This window comes from Sminthopsis crassicaudata, chromosome 3 (assembly GCF_048593235.1).
Source record: "Sminthopsis crassicaudata isolate SCR6 chromosome 3, ASM4859323v1, whole genome shotgun sequence".
Classification (NCBI taxonomy): Eukaryota; Metazoa; Chordata; class Mammalia; order Dasyuromorphia; family Dasyuridae; genus Sminthopsis; species Sminthopsis crassicaudata.
In genome coordinates, this window is record NC_133619.1 from 77,849,217 (window position 1) to 77,864,633 (window position 15,417).

Here is a 15,417-nt window from a genome sequence, read left to right on the forward strand (position 1 = left end):
GGTATACACTATACTGTCACTGGGCTCCAAAGCCCTCTGGTATGGGTATTTGTATAACTCTGTTTACAGTTTCCCCTTCTTGCTCTCTTTGAAGAATACTAGCCAACAAACAGAGCTGTGTTTGTTTGGATTTCTTCAGTATATTCATGCATTTCTTTCATGTTCGGTTGATGACGTAAACCTTGTGTGTGTGTGTTTTTTCCCAGGATACCAGGAGTGGAAATATGGGCACAAAGCCTGGCACCTCAGTGCATTTTCAGCTCTTCCTCATTTTGTCATGTGTCTACACGGTTAGATCTGGTCTTCGGAGCTGTAACCCCAGTGACCTTGATGAGCCCACATTTGGGATTAGAAGAGCCACGGAGTGACTTTATTGCCCCTTTCATACTGCTATTTGCCTAACTAAAGGTACAGTCCTCGGGGCTGAATGCTGTATATATCTCAAGAGCTTCACCTCCCTATAACTAGCATTTGTTAATTTAAAAAATTACAGCTAGCATTTATATAGCACATTAAGGTTTCTTTTTTGGATGGGGATATGTTATCTCCATTTGATCCTTACAGTCACCATGTGAGTTAGACTCTATTATTATCCCCTATTACAGATGGGAAAATTGAGGTATAAAAAGTTGACTTGGCTTGCCCAGGATGACACAGCTACTAAGTGTCTGAAGCAGAACTTGAATTCAGATTTCTATAATTGTATCCTAGCGATCTAAAGATTTGCTGTAGTGCTTGAAGTTGAAGCTTTGGTGGGTCCTTACACAATGACATTTAACCTGCAGGACTTTCTGTCTTATATCTGACTTCCTGACAATAGCCTTTCCTTCCTTCCTTTGACTAACCCTTCCACCAGAAAAGGGACACATGGTGCTCATTGATATTTAAAACTGATGTGAAGGCAAATTCATTTTGGTTTGGAGGATTTCTGAGATTAGAGCAACATCCTAAGTTTAAGAATGGCAAAACACACGTACACAAGCACACACACAGAGAGTCCTTAAAATGTCTATTTCTCACATTAATAGACTGACAGCTATCTGATAAAGTAACTAGAACTAGGATTTACACAATTAGAAAGGAAGCATTTGTTAAGCACCTACTATGTGTCAGTCGTTGGAGCAGCTAGGTGGTGCAGTAGATAGAGCACAAACTCTTTAGTTTCTGCGAGTAAGTTTGGTACACAAAATTTAACCATTTTTGATGGCTGGTGAGTAGTGCTTCCAGGCTGGTGACTAGCTTATTTCTCTTGATCCCAGGTTGCTTTTTAAAATTAAGGAGGGCTCAGGATGATACTGATGATGTTATTTCCAAGAGGCTAGAGCCAGATCTGTCTTCAGCCATAAAGTGAGTTGGGCCCATTTTAAATTCCCCTCAATTAAGCCTGGAGCTCACTACCATAGCCCATTAACCTTCTCAGGAGCAAGTTTTCCTCCTTACTCATACCCTGTGAAAGCCTATGCTCCTGCTTATTCACATAGCTTCCCCCCTTTATTTTGTTGTAAATTCTTGCTCTCATGCAGACAAATCTGACAAATATTTAGACAGAGAAGACATAAAAAGTGCTTTCAGCAGCTACCACTTCCTTTCAAGAACTGTTTGGCAAAAAAGAAAATATATTTGAATAGTTCCCCTTGCATTGAACTCCAGAGGCGCCTGGCTTTCTCCCCTCTCTGACAAAGCCTCCCCTTTGCCTAGCACTCCACCAGTCACAAAACCCCTAGGCTGCAAAGGAGGTGAAATGCATCACTGCTGTTGTATGATGTTGGGAGCAGGGCGACTATGTGAGCAGAGAGGCTCTGGAGGGACAAATCTCCCTCCCCCTTGACTAAAAAGCACCATGGGTGCCACAGAGGGAAAAAAAAAGCTTTTGCTTAGGATACTAAGCATAGGAGCTGAACTAATTAATGAAGAGAACTTCCTATTCCAGGAAGGGAAAGGAAAATTTCCTTATGTCATCTATGGCATCAAGTACCAGCCCAGACTGTTGGGGCTTAAAAAGAAACCAGGACAGACTGAAGTGCTAAGTGCTAAGAAATGTAATCCTCCCAGTCTCTCCTCCCTACCACCTTTCTGGTTTTCATAGCAATCTTGGTGTGTTTGGGGATGGGAAGAAGAATAGTGAGGGAGGGGCTGCCATGGATAGACATTGGTGCCCTCTTGGTATAGTCCTATGGGAGGACTGATCAGCAAGGGTTCATAGGACCTCAGACTAAAAGCTGGAAGAGGCTTATCTAATCAGAGCCTTTCATTTTTTCAGGCAAGGAACTGGAGACCCAGAACCCAACTCATATATCTCCTTTCCATTTCACTCCATTGCCTTGGGGTAATAAATGGGAATGTGCCCCAGTGCAAAATCTGGGTGGTGGATGGGATTTCTGCAGGTGGGCAAGATCTTTTTAAAAATTATTTAGATAACTCAAATAAATCACCAGAAGAAACATATTTTCTCCTCAGTGCTCTCCTCTATCATCTTATACCTCTCTTTATAATATCACTTTCACAGAAAATAAAAGCTTCCAGTCACGTGACTTAGATTCTCTTCTCTTGGCTGATGAAATGAAGGAATTTCCCGTTGGCCCCCTTGACTCCCATCTTCCCTTTTGGATTTGTTATTTTCAACAGTTACTCAAGAAATGGGCTTGCACCCTCTCCCATCAAGCTCCTCCTGGTCAGAAGCACTGAGGTGTTTGATGGGGATGCATCTCCTCCTGGGGCATCACTCACCAGTCTTGAAGATCTCATAGCGTAGAGAGAAGCCGGCGCCCTGCCGTGCATAATCAGAAGTGAACTTGATGTAGAGCACTGAGCCTGATGAGATGATGGTGGGAGGGGCAATGTTCCCACAGTGCTTTCCCAGGAGATCTGCAGACTCACTGTCCCCATCACGAATCTCAATGAAGTCATACCTAGTAAGGGGACACACAAGAAGAAAAAAAAATCATCAGAAGAAGAATAAGTTGCCTTTGTGTGGCTCTTTGTAGCTAAAGATCTCCTGCCTGAAAGCCAGTTTGGCACAGTGCATAGAGTGCTGGATCTAGAGGCAGAAGGCCTGAGTTCCAAACCTACCTCAGCTTCTGTTTCCTCACCTATAAGATGGGGAAAATATTAGCACCTACCTCTCCCAGGATTGTCATGAAGATAGTATGCGATAATATGTAAAAATATTTAGCATAGTGCCTGGCACATAGTGAGTGCTCTATAAATGTTATTTATTAATATTGATTATTATCTGTAAAATCTATAAAAAATAGAGATTAAGTGCGATAATATGTGTAAAGTGATTTGCAAAACTTAGAACATCATATAAATATTAGCTGTCATTATTTTGAGAGTAGATAGAGTTGACTTCAAAGCCTGGAAGATCTGAGTTCAGGTCCTGCCTCTGATAGGGACCGGTTGCATAACCCTGGGGATATTATTTAAACTTCTCTCAGGCAACTATCTCTATGACTACAAGTTTCAGGGAAAGTGTTTATATGTATTGCTAGAAGTTTCCTAATTTGAGAATCTCCCAGGTCAAGCCCTATTCCCTATTATTATTTTATAGTTAACTTTTCCATTCAATTGCTGTAGCTCGAGGTCAGTAAGGAATGCATGCTATTGTGTCCATTTATCAGATGGGAAAATTGAGACCCCTGGAATGACTTACAAAATGACTAAGTGAAATGATGAGAATGGTACTCAGGTTCTCAACATGATGCAATGGGGCCACATTTCAAAAACTTCCAAAAGGAAAATATCCACCTCCTCCTTTCCGAGCCGCCTCCCTTCTCCCCAGCTTTCTTTTCTTTCTGGTTCTCATCATTATCTTCTTTTAAAGACATATTACTTTTTAACATCCTCATCTTTATCATCTTTTAAAGACATATTACTAAACCTATAACAATTAGCTCCCCCCTCCCTCCCCGAGATGACAATGCGAAATTGGAGGCATTACACTATGATCAGTGACAAGCCAAGAACATTAAAAATAAAGGAATCATTACCATAATCCAACTCTTCAATAAGACAACAAAAACCTTTCTCCAAGAGCCCAGGATAAATCCCTGGGGAACCAGTCTCTTCTTGATGGAATCATGCATCTATTATAAGAGCCTTTGCAAGCCAACATGGCAATTTTAGGGTGTTTCCTAGTCTTAGGGACCTTAAAAAGAGTGGTCTACAATGGTTTGGGAAACCCTAAATACCCCAATCCCACCCAGTTTTTTATGGAGGGCTGAGCTCGGTGGGCTGCTGTGGCTTCTGGAAACCTGCAATTTGCTATTTGTGTCCCCTTGCCTCCTGTCCTCAGCTCCCAGTTAATACTCCTGTCACATCTGCTTAGAGGAGAAACCTCTTCTTCCAACCGCTCCCTTTAAATTGCTGGCCACTGTAACATTATTTACTGAAAACTATCCATCTCCCTCTGCCTCCCTCTCCCTGTTTATTTACTTTTGCATCAACCTGTTAAAGCAACCGGTAACAAATTTCTCCCTCCAGGGCATGAAGCAGAGTTGGAAATGTTGTACTCCATGGGATGCTGCCTTTCCTGGGTTGTCACACACACACACAGACACCTCTTGGATAAGCAGCTTGTTCTAGGCAAAATGGTCTCCTCTCTCCATCCAGTCCTACCAGTTAACAGCTTCCAACTCAGTCAAATCCAGGGAGTTGGGCTGACACAGAGAAGAAGTGGGCCAGGTTCAGCTCCTGCCCCAAAATGAAGAGGATTGAATTCCTGGCAAAAAACCCTTAAAACAGTAATAGAGAGAGGACAGAAGAAAATAAGGAGGAAGTTGGATTGTGGGGCTGGGGGCGGAGTGATAGTTTATGATTTTCACATGGTGGCTGGACTGAGTCAGCTGTGAATGATATTTTCGATCAAAAGTTTCTTAACTTTCAACATAAAAGGCACTTTGGATGGAAAGTGGAAATTGACATGGCACTTTTCTCAAGAAAACCCTTAAGCTTTTCTCAGACCCAGTAAGGAAAGCCCCTATCAACGAGTCTCACAATGCGGTAAGCTTTTCTCATCAAAAGCTATCCCTGCCTCTCAATGCCTGATGGACTAACAGTGGTACACAAGGACCTCTAACATTTGCCCACATTTCTTACTGCTCACAGCAGCCGGCTGAAGTAGGCAAGAGGCAAGTATGAGACCCATTTCACTTAGCAGTTACCCAAATTGACGAAAAGTAACACGGTTTTCTCAAAGTAGGGGGTGGAATGGGGACAGGGTGAGAAGGAGCTAAGAGCCTTCCAGCTCTGGCTCTCTTTTCCAATGATCTTTTGATCCTATCTGGGTTTTCGTATGTGAATACCATTCCACAAACAATATAGTATGCCTGAACCGGTACCTGATTTCGGCACTTTTGACTCAGAATCAGAAGACCATCTCTGCCTCTTACATCACTGACCAGAAGCAAATCTCTTAACCTCAACTTCCTCATCTTTAAAATGGGGATGACATTTGTAATACTTATCTCACAGGACTGTTTTTGAGTAAAGCATTTTGTGGATCTATAATTGCTAAGAAATGTGAATTATTTTTATTTAGAATAAATAAAGATCTTTGCTAAGGTCTTCCCATTGCATTCTCTTCCCCCAACAATGACACTGCTGTGAAGGAGCCATTCTACCCAGTACGGCACAGTAGTCACAATCCACTTAACTGCACAACATCCTGTCCCGACTTTTTTTAAAAAATAAAAAGTCACAATCCAAATGACACATAGAGAATGTTCTGTTTGTCTCCTGCCACAACTGACTCATTCGGGAAAACGTGTCTTATTATTGAAGGATTTCCTACAAACGGAACAAATCTCCTTAGATATTTCAACATAAGCAAGTGAATTGGTGAAGAGCTCAGTAGTGCTTAGAAAGCCTGTTGTTTCTAGACAAAATGTAGCTCGATTTCTGACAGAAGCTATTAGGGAATCTGGGTGCCTCTATCTTCCTAGGGGTCTTTCCCAGCCGAAGGGCAGAGTCAGGGGGATTCCACAGAACCTGAAATGCTTTTCCTCTTAAAACACACCATTGGTCTTAAGGACCGAAGCATGAACCAACTAAGAGACACATGTTAACTGCTCTGTTTATCTTTCATTAGGCCTATAATCTCTCTCAAAATGAAAAAATTCCTTGCAAAGCTAGAGCACCTCTTCTGATCTTCAGGCTTAAAGCATGGACAGACTGTGTGAATATCTCTGTTTCTGATCCTTTGTTCACCTAGGACCATTCCCTAAATATCCTGTCATGCTTCTGTTCTGGTTCTGATGATCCCAAGCTGGACCACTGGCATCTCCATCATTTTCTTTGCAGGTTCAAGACACTAGGCCACTCTCTCTAATTTCACTGGGTGAATGCAACTAAGACAAATCAAAGAGAATTGTTGACAGTGGATATGGGAATGTGAGATATTGGGAAGATCATTGGACCCGTGTGTGATCTAGACCATTCACATATCTTAATCTCAACCCAAGTACTGTTTTAGCTAGCTATATAGGAAGTGTTTCCTTGGAGTTGATGCATGTTAAGGAGAGAAAGGGGAAGTAAACTTCTAAGAATATTTAGCATTTATTCAGCACTTTAACATTTACAAAAAACCTGTACCTACAACCTGGGGGAGGATATTATTGTATCTTCTTGTTTAGACATTTTAGTCATATCCGATTCTGTGACCTTGTGGACATCTGTCTGTGGGATTTTGGGGACAAAAATACTGGAATGGTTTGCCAATTTATTTTCCAGTGGTAAATAGAGGTTAGTTAAATAACTTGCCCAGGATCACATTGTCAATAAGTATCTGAGTCAATATTTGAATTTAGGTCTTCCTGACTCTGGGTCAGCTACCTACCAAGGAACTTTCTGGTTTCCAGAAGAGCAACCTCCCCTGACACTTCCTTAGCAGGACATCAAGGAAGACAAATCAATCTAGCAAAAATTAGAACCCAAAGGGCATAGTGGATAAAGTTTCTTGCAGGGTAGGATTTTCTAACCTACTCCAAGGTAGCTCTTCTTCCCTGGATCTCATTTCTCATGAATGGATTACAGTGATACCTGGCTACCATATAGTATCCTATTGATGTCATAGGCGATGGCTGCCAAAGTGTCATGATCATGTTAATCCATTTCAATATGGCAGCTAAATCCAAATCCCATAGGCCTAGCCAGGCAGCCAAGCATCCTGCTTCCCTTTTCTATTGTTTAGGTTCCAAATGCATACTTTAAATGTTGTTTCACATGGGTGTACTATGTTAACAATCGTCTATTTTTTGATAAGGGCTCTTGGTCTCTTGAAAAATCCATGTCCACTTTCTACAGACTATTATCTCCTCATAATCACTGAGCCCTTCCACGTGTTTCTTGAAATCAAAACGCTGCTTCAATGGCTCCAAAAACATGAAATATAACATTATGAGTGGAAAAAACACATCTCAAATCACTTTGACAGCATTTTCACTATTAGCAGCAAACAAATCAACTATAATTAAAATGCTGTCAGAGTGATTTGAGATGTTTCTCACACTTTCAAAATGCCATATTTCATGGGTAGATTACCCAGGCCAGGGAATATATCACCTCCCGGAGTGCCTTTCTTCCAAGGAGCTCAAAGCCTTTTTTTTTCTTTAAACAAACACTGTCTCATTAATCCTTACATTAAAAAAAATCTGCGAGGACAGTAGGTGGCAAAAAATTGAGGAAGCATTTCCACTTCTCAGAAGGCAAGGCTGCTAAAAACACAAAGAGATGATATGCATGATGCTGAAATAAATGGTCAATTCTGTCATCTTCAACTTATCTATAATGAAAAGATTCAGTCAAACTGGCTCAGGATAGATTCTGAAGGACATATACAGAAACCTTCCTAATTTAAGCGGTGGTTCCTTATGGCAAATGACCCATATGGGCTCTGCCAAGGTTCAGAGAAGAAGTAGGAGGACTTAATCTCACTTCAGTTTGGAAAAAAGTCCTTTGAACTAAGCAGAAATCACAAGAAAGTCTTGGGAAATACTCTCCCTCCTGCCCCACTAATAAGCTTATAGGACACTAGGAAGTTTCTATATATGAACTAGGATACATATAATCTAACTGAATAGTTCTCTTCTTTGGCCATTTGTTTTTATCATTCTGGAGACAAAAGCTAGCAACAATTCTACGTTAACACAGCAAATAGATAGGAGGAAGAGCAATTTAGTCATTGGATTCAGAGCTCACTATTTCAATATTCTTGCTACATCCAATACTGGCTCCATAGTTGTAAACATTCATATGTGTTTAAATACACATATAAAAAGCATATGTGTATAGGTACACATAGGCAAATAGATGTGTCCATTTTATTTCCCAGGAAGCTCTTCATCTTGGAAGATCACTTCAGCCAGAAGATTCACAACTCAGAAGTACTGTGGGTCCCTGGGATCCCTCCTTCTGCTCAGATGATTATATTATAATGAGGAAATTGAGATAGAGATCCAAAGTCACATAGTAAAATTAGGATTTGGGGTTCCTCGCTTCTGGCTCCTAATATTCAGTGTGTCTCAGTACACAGCATGAATATGTGAGATCTTAGTAGACTATTGGTTAAATATGTGCATATGGTATGTAAATGTACATCTCCATTTATCTTGTTCCATTGTTTTCAGATGTGTCTAACTCTTTGTGACCCCTTTGGGGGTTTTCTTGATGGACATACTAGAGTGGTTTGACATTCCTTTTCCAGTTCATTTTACAGATGAGAAAACTGAGATAAGCACAGGGTAACCATCTCTTCATTTCTTATCAGGTTACAATCCAGACTTCTACACTGAACCCTTATTGGACCCCTATGACTTAAAATGTATGCTCCTTGAGGGTAGAAATTGTCTTTCTATAGCATGTCCATGTATTTGTATTTTTATTCCCAGTGTTCAGCACACTGCCCATAATAATGATAAATTAATAAATTGATTATAGAAATATAAATATGTACAAATAAATAAATATAAAATAATAAATTAATAACCACTTGTGGAATAACTGTTGAGTGACTAGCAAAGTGCTTTACATATAATATCTCATTTGATCCTCATAATAATTATTTCCATTTTACAGATGAATAAATTGAGATTGAGAGAGGTTTACTCATGATATCATAGCTAGTAAATACCTGAGGCAGGATTTTAATTCAGATCTCTGGAACCCTATCCATTGCATCACCTTGCTACCTTCCTTTAGAGCTGAAAGGGATTTTAAAGGTCCTTTAATCCAAACCCTTCCTTTTATAGAAGAGGAGGTTAAGTCATATAGGATTCAAATCCAACTGTTCTGATTCCAAGTCAGTACTTTTCAAATGCATTATGTTGCCTGAACATACATATCAATCAATAAACATTGTTTAAGTTTGTACTATGTGCCAGGAGCTGTTGTTATTCTTAGATGTATATAGTGTATAATATATACTATAGCTACAAAGATGTATATAAAAAGATATGTATCAATTGAAGGTAACAAATAAAAGAGAAAATTAGGGCTCATAGTACATGGAAAGCCAGGAAGACTCATTCCTGAATTCAAAACTAGTTTCAGACACTTATTAGCTGTGTCACCCTGTGTGACTTCACTCTTTTTGCCTCAGTTTCCCCATCTGTAAAATGAGCTAGAGGAGGAAATGTCAAACAACTCCAGTTTTTACCCTGAAAACCCAAATGGGGTCACAGAGACAGACAAATGTAGATGTAACATTTCCATACTATATACCCACATTCAAGCAATGTCTACTGAGATCTCACCTATAAAGCTGTGTACTAAAACACGCTGAATATTAGGAGTCATAAGCTAAGAACCCCAAATCCTAATTTTACTATGTGACCTTGGATCTCTCCCTCAGTTTCCTCATTATAACATAAAGAGGTTGGACCAGGTCCCTTCCAACTGTCACTTTACGATTCTAAGAAGTTATCTAAATTTGTTTCTCTTCTATGTTTTAAAGATTTAGGTATGTTGGATGCATATATCAAGTTTATGCTGATGAACTTGTGTCTATGTTGGGTGTATTTTTAGTAGCTGTTATTTTAGCATTTCTTTCCCCCTCTCTTTATTGCTTCCCATCACAAATCTTTAATGTTTGTAACTATTCCTTCTCATTTTTCTCTCAGTCAAGGTCAGAGTTTTGGGGTGGGGTAGGGATTGGGGGGGTGAAATCTGGCCATTTAGCAAAAGAAGCATGCAGAGAGTATAACCCAAAACAAACTGAAGGACTTATCCCCCTAAACCTTGGAGGCAAGAAAATAAAAACTACAAATACCATCTATTTATAACAGTTGGTTGTTTTTTCCACAGAAGACCTACAATAGGGAGAACCTTTCACTGCTCATTGTTCCTCTCACAGCCAACTGCCAAGAATGTTGCTTTACATAAGGAAGGAGAGTTTTCAGACAGTGTGTCTGACAAGTTTCACTGCAGATGAACTTGGGGCGGATGAAGCCCACTCGGCGGAACTCCGGCACCACCCACCCTCCCAGACACACACACACACACACACACACACACACACACACACACACACACACACACACACCATCCCTTGGCTGAAAGCTTCTCCCCTACCAGTGAGTCACATTCCTGCGGCACTGTGGCTAGCCCCCTGCTCCTGGGAGGAGAAGCCCTGATGAGAATCTTGCTCACATGGGACATGTCTGGAAAATCATTCGTTACATAAGAAAACAAGATGTGCTAATGTGCTGTTTAATACTTTTCGGCAGGCTGTTTATTCGGGGCTTCCACATGGCTGTTTAGTTCTATTTCTGAATCCAGGACCAACTCTATAAAATCTACACCCTCACTCTTTAACTTACAGGGCCCCTTCCTTCGCATTTGGAAAGGAGACTGCAGAAACAAAAGGAAGAGCAGCCTGGAATTTCCAGGCACTTCCTTCAGGCCTGTTTCTCGCTGGATATGTGTGAGCCACTGGGGAGCAGGAAGCCCCCCTGGAGGCTCACCACCGGGATTGGACCTTTGGACTCTGGGTTGGCTGGCTGAGTAGGATAACTCACTAAATGTTTATTTCCTTGTCTGTGAAATGGGAATGATGGCAGTGTCTGGTTATCTCAGAGATCTGTGTGGAAGAGAAATAAAATGACCTAGAACTATTTTAGGGAAATATACGGAAGGCCTGTTTTAATGGCAGCGCCTGATTCCAAGGTGAGCCAAAGAAAGGAATCAGGATAATTTCGCAAATCCCCTTTCCAGTGCACTCCCTCATACCCTGTTGTGAGGGAAGAGTTCATTCCCTTCACCCGGGTGAGCAGTTTTCTCCCAGACAGTCATTTACTACTCCCAGCTCCCAAAGGATCAAATTGTGAAAGCAAGTCATAACCTCTCCATCTGTCCAGAAAATGGGATCCCTGCTGAGAGCAGAGGTGCTTTGGGATGAGGGAATTACTGCATCTGAGAGGTTTTGTATTTTTTTTTTTCTTTTCTTTTGTAAAGGCTTTATTCTTGTAGTTATTTTCTGCCACCACTTTCCATTTTCTGGCATCCAGTCTCTACAACAAAGCTAGGAAAAGGTAAAGGCCATTTAAAAATGTTCCATGCAGAAGCCTAAAGAGACAGGAGAGGCATTTCAGCATCACATGGCAGGTGGGACTGGTCCTGCTCTTCGATTCATTTCACATGTGGCTTCAGGTTACAGGGCCTGGAGGGTTTTTTTGCAGGCTCCTGGGATTAACTGATCATGGAGTAAAAACTATGGCAGCGGGAAAATGATGAGCTCACATGAGTTCTCTGAACAGAAGAGTAGGCACTCGGTGGTTAGTCAGCTGAAATGGCTTCCCTCACTCAGCAATCGCTCGACTTTCATCCCATTCATATCCTGGCTCTTCTTCTGGAAGGTGAATTATGAATACCTTGTTCCTGCTGAGTTTAAAGGCAAATGGACATATTCAAAGCTGGGTTAGAGTTCTGATCTTCGCCTAGCAGAGAGAGGACTCCACCTTTCTAGCTAGAATGAGTTGGGGGGAACTAGAAAGTTTGGAAATAGCAAAAAAAAAAATGCTTGAGTGTTTGATGGGTCCATTTGGAGGCTAGTATGGAAAGGAAAGGTGGAGCTCTTTGCAAAAAAAGCCTCCCAACTAAAGACCAAGAAAACTTCCCTGACTAGGAAACTGCAATACAGTGAGCAAAAGGCTGTTTCTTTCCATACTTGACCTGGAAGTCTTTTTTAAAGATGGCACTCAAGGAAAGAAGGAAAGATTGTGCAGCCCTTTTGTCTCAGCAGCTTGTCCTTCTGAGAAATGGAAATTACAAACATCCCTTAGCTGTGGGGTCCCTCAAAAAGATCCAGGAGAAGCTAGCTGGATTTGGAGCTGAAACAAGAAGGGCCAGAAGGAGAGACCTGGGGAGAATAGAAGCCAAGCTGCTGAAGGCACCCAAGACTAATAAAAAGACAATCAGATGGAGAGGCTGCATCCTGAAAACCTCTAACTTGTTCTGTGACTTGAATCAAGTTTTTTCTCTCTTGATACCATAGGTTCCCAGTCTATAAAATAGAGTAATGATTCCCATGCCTTCCTCGAGGCAGATGATGGGAGGAGATAAAGTGCTTTGAACCCTTAGGATGAAAGGTACTCCATTAAACCAGAGGTATCATCAGTAAATAATTATAACAATAATTATTTTAATGATAATGATGATGATAATGGGAAATGAAGAGGAGATAAACCGCCCACCTTGAGATGAAAAAAAATCTCTTTGGTTAAAACCTATTATTTTGATCCTTTCCAATTTCCAGCTCCTGATACCTTCCTCTTTCAAAATACCCATTCTTGGACTGAAATATTATTTACTCCTTTCCTTTGCACTAAAACAATTATTTGTTCCGCTGTTTTCCCTCTCACTCACTCACTCTCTGGTGTGTCAGGCTTGGCCCTGACAGCTCAGCCATAGACTGTTTACAAGTCTTGCTCACCCTCCCAAGCTCTGGTTCAGCTCCATTGACACTAAAGGCGAGAGAATTCTCTCTGTGTGAGGAATCAATTACTTCCACTGACACTCTATTACTTGCCCTCACATCCTCTGATTCCAGATGTAGTCAGAGGTGGTAGGGAGGATGGCAAGGAATTTGAAGGGGAGACAGAGAAGGGTGGAGGGAAGTGGGAAATAGGTGCATTGGGGTGGAGGGGGACCAGTCAAAGGTTAAGAAGAGGTGGTTTCTTGCTACTAATTGAGATCTACATCTTACAGGAAAAAAGCTGTAGCTGCCTCACTTAAGGCATAGAAAACCATCTCTTTCCTTGACTGCTCTGCTGGAATCCGGAGGTGACTCTCTGGCAGCCAAAGAGGAAGAAATGGAAAGAAAAGAAAGACCAGACAGGCCCCAAATACTTAAGTACTGGGACAAGAGACAGCACACCTGGCTGCCATCCCTGATAGGGAAGACGTGTCACGGTGGGGGAAAAAGACGCAAAAAGTAACAAGGCCTTTCGCCAACAAGTCATGCGCAAAAAAACCTAAAAAAGTACCCCAAATGAATTATGCTCCTCCTGGGCCTCTTAAATTACCTCTTTGCCTTTCTTCTGAGGTAACTCCCACCAGTCTGTCTTCAGGAGTTCCAACTCTTTTACCATAACATGATAATGGGCCCCTCGTTGGAGAGTCCAGCTCTGTCTCCAAGATACATATCAAAAGAGTTACTCATGATTATTAATTACACATTTAGGAGCACAGACCACAAGCTTCATGATGAAAGTTACCTAAATTAAAATTTAGATAAATCAGTCACAGATACTGAACATTGGTTAAAAGCAACCAGCTCCTGAGATAAAATAGAGACCAAAGCTGTTTAAATACTAGGTGGTTAGCAGTCCTTATCCATGATCTAAGAACTTACAGATAAGCAAGAAAAAGAATATAATTGGGAGATAGCGAGCAGCTTCAATGTCAAGTAAAAATCCTGGAGCTTTCTTCCCCCTTTCTTTCTGGTAGTCTCTTCCCTCTCCCTGTATCAACAATTTACTCGGTAGTTTGAATTTATTAAGCACCTACTGTGTGTCAGACACTATGCCCAGCTGCTAGCATCATACAAACTGGTGTGTAACTTATTATTCATGACCATATTTTCTTCCAGGATAGTTTCAGGAGGTACAGTAAAAACCTGAGCATGACATACTTTTCCAGGGTTTTCCCTTTAAGAGTAAAAATATAATTCTTGAACAAAAAACAAAACAAAACAAAACAAACAAAAAACCCCACAAACTTGTTAGACTTATATTCTGCAATCAAAGAAGCCAGATTGTGAGATACCAATATTCAAGACACCCAAAACAATGGAATGAGAACTGAATTTGGGATCAAGAAAATGTGGGATCAAATCTTCTCCTTACTACTGAACAAGATAGTATGAGTGACTTGAGCAATAATTTCATTTCTTGGAGCCTTGGTTTCCTCATCTGTAAAAAGAGGGGGTTATATTAGATGACTACTAAGATCTCTTTTAGCTTTAAATCTATGATCCTATGACCTTATTACCAAAGGAAATTGTGGAATCTCTTTTTCTAAATAAAATTAGCACATTATTTTTCTGGGAAGGCTTCAATGTGTTCCTTAACTAAGTCCATGGGGACATTCTTTTAAATTTCTCTCAGCCTAAGGGTTCCAGGATCTCTAACACTAAAATAATAATAATAATAATAAAAACATTTAAAAAACAAATTAGAAAGACAGGATTGGGAGAAGAGATAGGGTAAACTAAATGACCTTTGAGAGTTATTTCAACTCTATGATCAATTAACTATGATTTTTTTTGACCCTATCAATGCCTTATATTTCCTATAATCTTCATGAATACAAGTTGCTCCTCTTTTTACTTCTATTTTGTTCACTCAATGTATTTCCTTTTGTTTCTTATTCCCTCCATATTCCTTAGAGTTCCCATTGAATTTCCTGACACAGATCCTTGCCCTATGTAACTGGATGGGAGAATTACATCGAATTACATCGGGTGAGATGCTGGCCCTTAGGGAAACTCCAGATTCAGAGGAGGTGCCAGGGTTGAGAGTGAGAACAAGTAGGATTGTGTATTATGAAATTCCCAAGTGGTTTTCCCAATCAAAAGATAAAATGCATTGTTTAGAGGACAATTTACATTTGGACAGTTGCTATTACAACACAGCATATTTGCAAACAAGCTGCTCTAAATTAACTGTTGTCCCTCCTGCCCTCTAATCTTGGTAGGAGATAGGGAACAATTTGTAGGATTTCCTTTTTTGGTTGTTTTGGGGTTCCCTCAACCCCTGCGGAAGTCTCATGTTTTTGGGTGGAGTTCTAGGTCATGACTGGTAAGCCCAGAATCAAGAACTAGTTAAAATTAGATTTTGCTCCATGACCTTGCTCACATCCAAACACTGTTTACTTGCTGGGTTTCATTCCCTTAGGAATGAACAGATAGATAGGTTGCTGAAA

General features: G+C 40.7%; 1 protein-coding gene across 4 annotated transcripts in view; it reads right to left on the reverse strand.

The window, feature by feature from the left end:
* Positions 1 to 15,417, reverse strand: part of NRP2 (neuropilin 2) — a 142,633-nt gene that overhangs the window by 101,643 nt on the left and 25,573 nt on the right. For all 4 annotated transcript variants that reach the window (XM_074298952.1, XM_074298950.1, XM_074298954.1 and 1 more), the window contains exon 3: positions 2,728 to 2,909. In XM_074298952.1, coding sequence (XP_074155053.1) covers positions 2,728 to 2,909 — 182 coding nt within the window. The remainder of the gene's footprint in view (positions 1 to 2,727; positions 2,910 to 15,417) is intronic.